Source organism: Myotis davidii, unplaced genomic scaffold (genome assembly GCF_000327345.1).
Source record: "Myotis davidii unplaced genomic scaffold, ASM32734v1 scaffold1494, whole genome shotgun sequence".
NCBI classification, from domain to species: domain Eukaryota; kingdom Metazoa; phylum Chordata; class Mammalia; order Chiroptera; family Vespertilionidae; genus Myotis; species Myotis davidii.
The window spans coordinates 3,509,209-3,511,552 of NW_006286246.1; the positions used below are offsets into that span (position 1 = coordinate 3,509,209).

At 39.8% G+C, this 2,344-nt stretch overlaps 1 protein-coding gene across 1 annotated transcript in view; it reads right to left on the minus strand.

The window, feature by feature from the left end:
• Positions 1–1,067: 1,067 nt before the first annotated feature.
• The window catches only part of SOD2 (superoxide dismutase 2, mitochondrial), an 8,761-nt gene continuing 7,484 nt past the window's right edge, over positions 1,068–2,344 (minus strand). Inside the window, exon 5 of the mRNA XM_006757714.2 lies at positions 1,068–1,781. Within this exon, the coding sequence (XP_006757777.1) occupies positions 1,636–1,781 (146 nt within the window). The 3' untranslated portion in view covers positions 1,068–1,635. The remainder of the gene's footprint in view (positions 1,782–2,344) is intronic.

Genomic DNA, 2,344 nt, shown 5'->3' on the forward strand with positions numbered 1-2,344 from the left:
TGCAGGAGGCAGTTTATCGATGTTTCTCTCTCATCGATGTTTCTAACTCTCTATCCCTCTCCCTTCCTCTCTGTAAAAAGTCAATAAAATATATATTTTCAAATTGGAGCTGCCCTGACTGGTTTGGCTCAGTGGATAGAATTGGAGCTACCTATTTTTTAAAAAATAGGAAAATAAAGTGTGGGGAGGGGCAAAAAAATAAACTTGGGAAACATCCTGCTACTAAATAGGTTTAAGAATAAAACCTCTGTAGAGAAAATATTCCAATAGAAGGTAAAACCTATGAGGGTTGCTCAACACAGAATTATTTGTAATAAAACAATTAGAAAAAAATGAATTGTTCAGTAACAGAACTGTAAAAACCAATTAGGAAATGTCCAATTGATAAAATATTCTACAGCCATTAAAAGACGAGGGCCTAGCCGGTGTGGCTCAGTTGGTTGGGTATCATCCTGTGCACTGAAAGATCAAGGGTTTGATTCCCGGTCAGGGAACATACCAAGGTTTCGGGTTTGATCCTGGTCGGGTGCCTGCAGGGGGCACCCAGTTGATCTATTTCTCTCTCTCTCTAATACCAATAAAAACATTTTTTAAAAAGACAACAAGGAAGGCGCTGACACATAGGATGGACAACAATGTTGAGCCGAACACACCATAGCTATGTGCCGCGTCGAACAGCTCCTTTGCCACACCGAACAGCACATGATCTGGTACGCTGTGTTGCTCTATGATGTGCAGTTTCCCCTTCATTGAAAACACTCAGCAATATAAAGCTTCTACAGTGACTGTACATTATCCAAAAGAGAAAAACATCAAAATGGATGCAATGACTCAAAAACAAGTCTTTGAGCACAAATGTTCCTGCAGGAGGCACGCCACTGAGCATCTCTGCCACTCTTTCTGGGAAGACAGCACCGGGCCTGAATTCACCCTTTTGGGCACTGAGACAATACACATTGCTATGTCTGAGGACAAAATTTCACACACAAGCCTTTTATTTGCCCCTATAGAAAAATTCAGATGCACAGCTAGCTCCTTCTCACAATAAAGCAATGCTCAATTAGCAATCACATTATATTAACTTTTAATGACAAAATGGTGTTAACTTTGTGCAAATTGTGGTCAAAAATAATTAAAGACCGTTGGGTGATATCTACCAGAAGTAATATTAGACATAGGATTACTTACAAAACAAGCAATTGTCAATAGAAAACTAAATATTTCCCTTGGGAAAAAATGCAATGTTTTATTATTAAACAACTCAGGCAAAAGTCTAGATTTTCTATAAGTGCAGAACAGATCAGAAAGGCTTCCATGGGGGCCCCGATAGCAGAGGGATGTGATTCTTTGGATGGCTTTATGATGACATTTGTAACCTCCTGGGTATTTCAGCTCTCTGAAGAAAATGTTCATTCAAAAGACTAAATCATACAAAGCATTTAACATCTTCAAATGGATGTCTAATAACAAAACTTTGTAACAAGAAGTGAGTCATAGCACTAAATTGTGTTTATCAAATACTTGAATAAGCTACATTCAGAAACGACAGAGCAGCTTACAGGTACACGGAGGTACTCTGCACTACCACAAAAGCAGCCACAAAGAGCTTTATGTACTCGAGGTAAAGCTGACGGTTTACTTTTTGCAAGCCACGTATCTCTCAGTGACATTCTGCCAGTTGATTATATTCCAAATAGCTTTCAGGTAGTCAGGCCTGACGTTTTTATACTGGAGGTAATACGCATGCTCCCACACGTCAATCCCCAGCAGTGGAATAAGACCTATTGGAAAGAAGGAGAAAAAACAAAAACTATCAATTTCAATTTAAACACTGCATCTTCTCAATGTAACCTTTACCCTATGCATCCACAATTACCCTTTACAACATTCTCACCCATTTTGCAGTTTCTTATATAAACAGAAAATGTGATAAAAATAAATACCCCTATAAAGAGATTTTCAACTTTACTCTTTGGAAGGGAAATGTGATTAATATTAGAAATAATTAAAATAGCTGAGAAAAATAAATTAACCACAGTATTTTAATAGCTGTTCTTAAAATGCCAACAGATACAAGAGTCATTTCTTAGGCCTCCTTTCTGGGGGTCTCAGTAAGAGTACGTTGTTTGTGGGGTGACTGGGGACCCTCCAAAGGTCCTGAGTACTCAGGGAGGTGATGAGAAACCTGCACTGCCCCCAGGGCTGTTAGGCTTGGAGAATAAAAGCGTTTATGAGGCGCTAATAGAACAAGTTAACAAGGAAAACTAGAGACACAGGAGGTGCGGCCAGGATCCACCTGAAGTCAAGCCTCTCCAGGGGGTCCCTTGGGAGGGGGGGGGGGGGG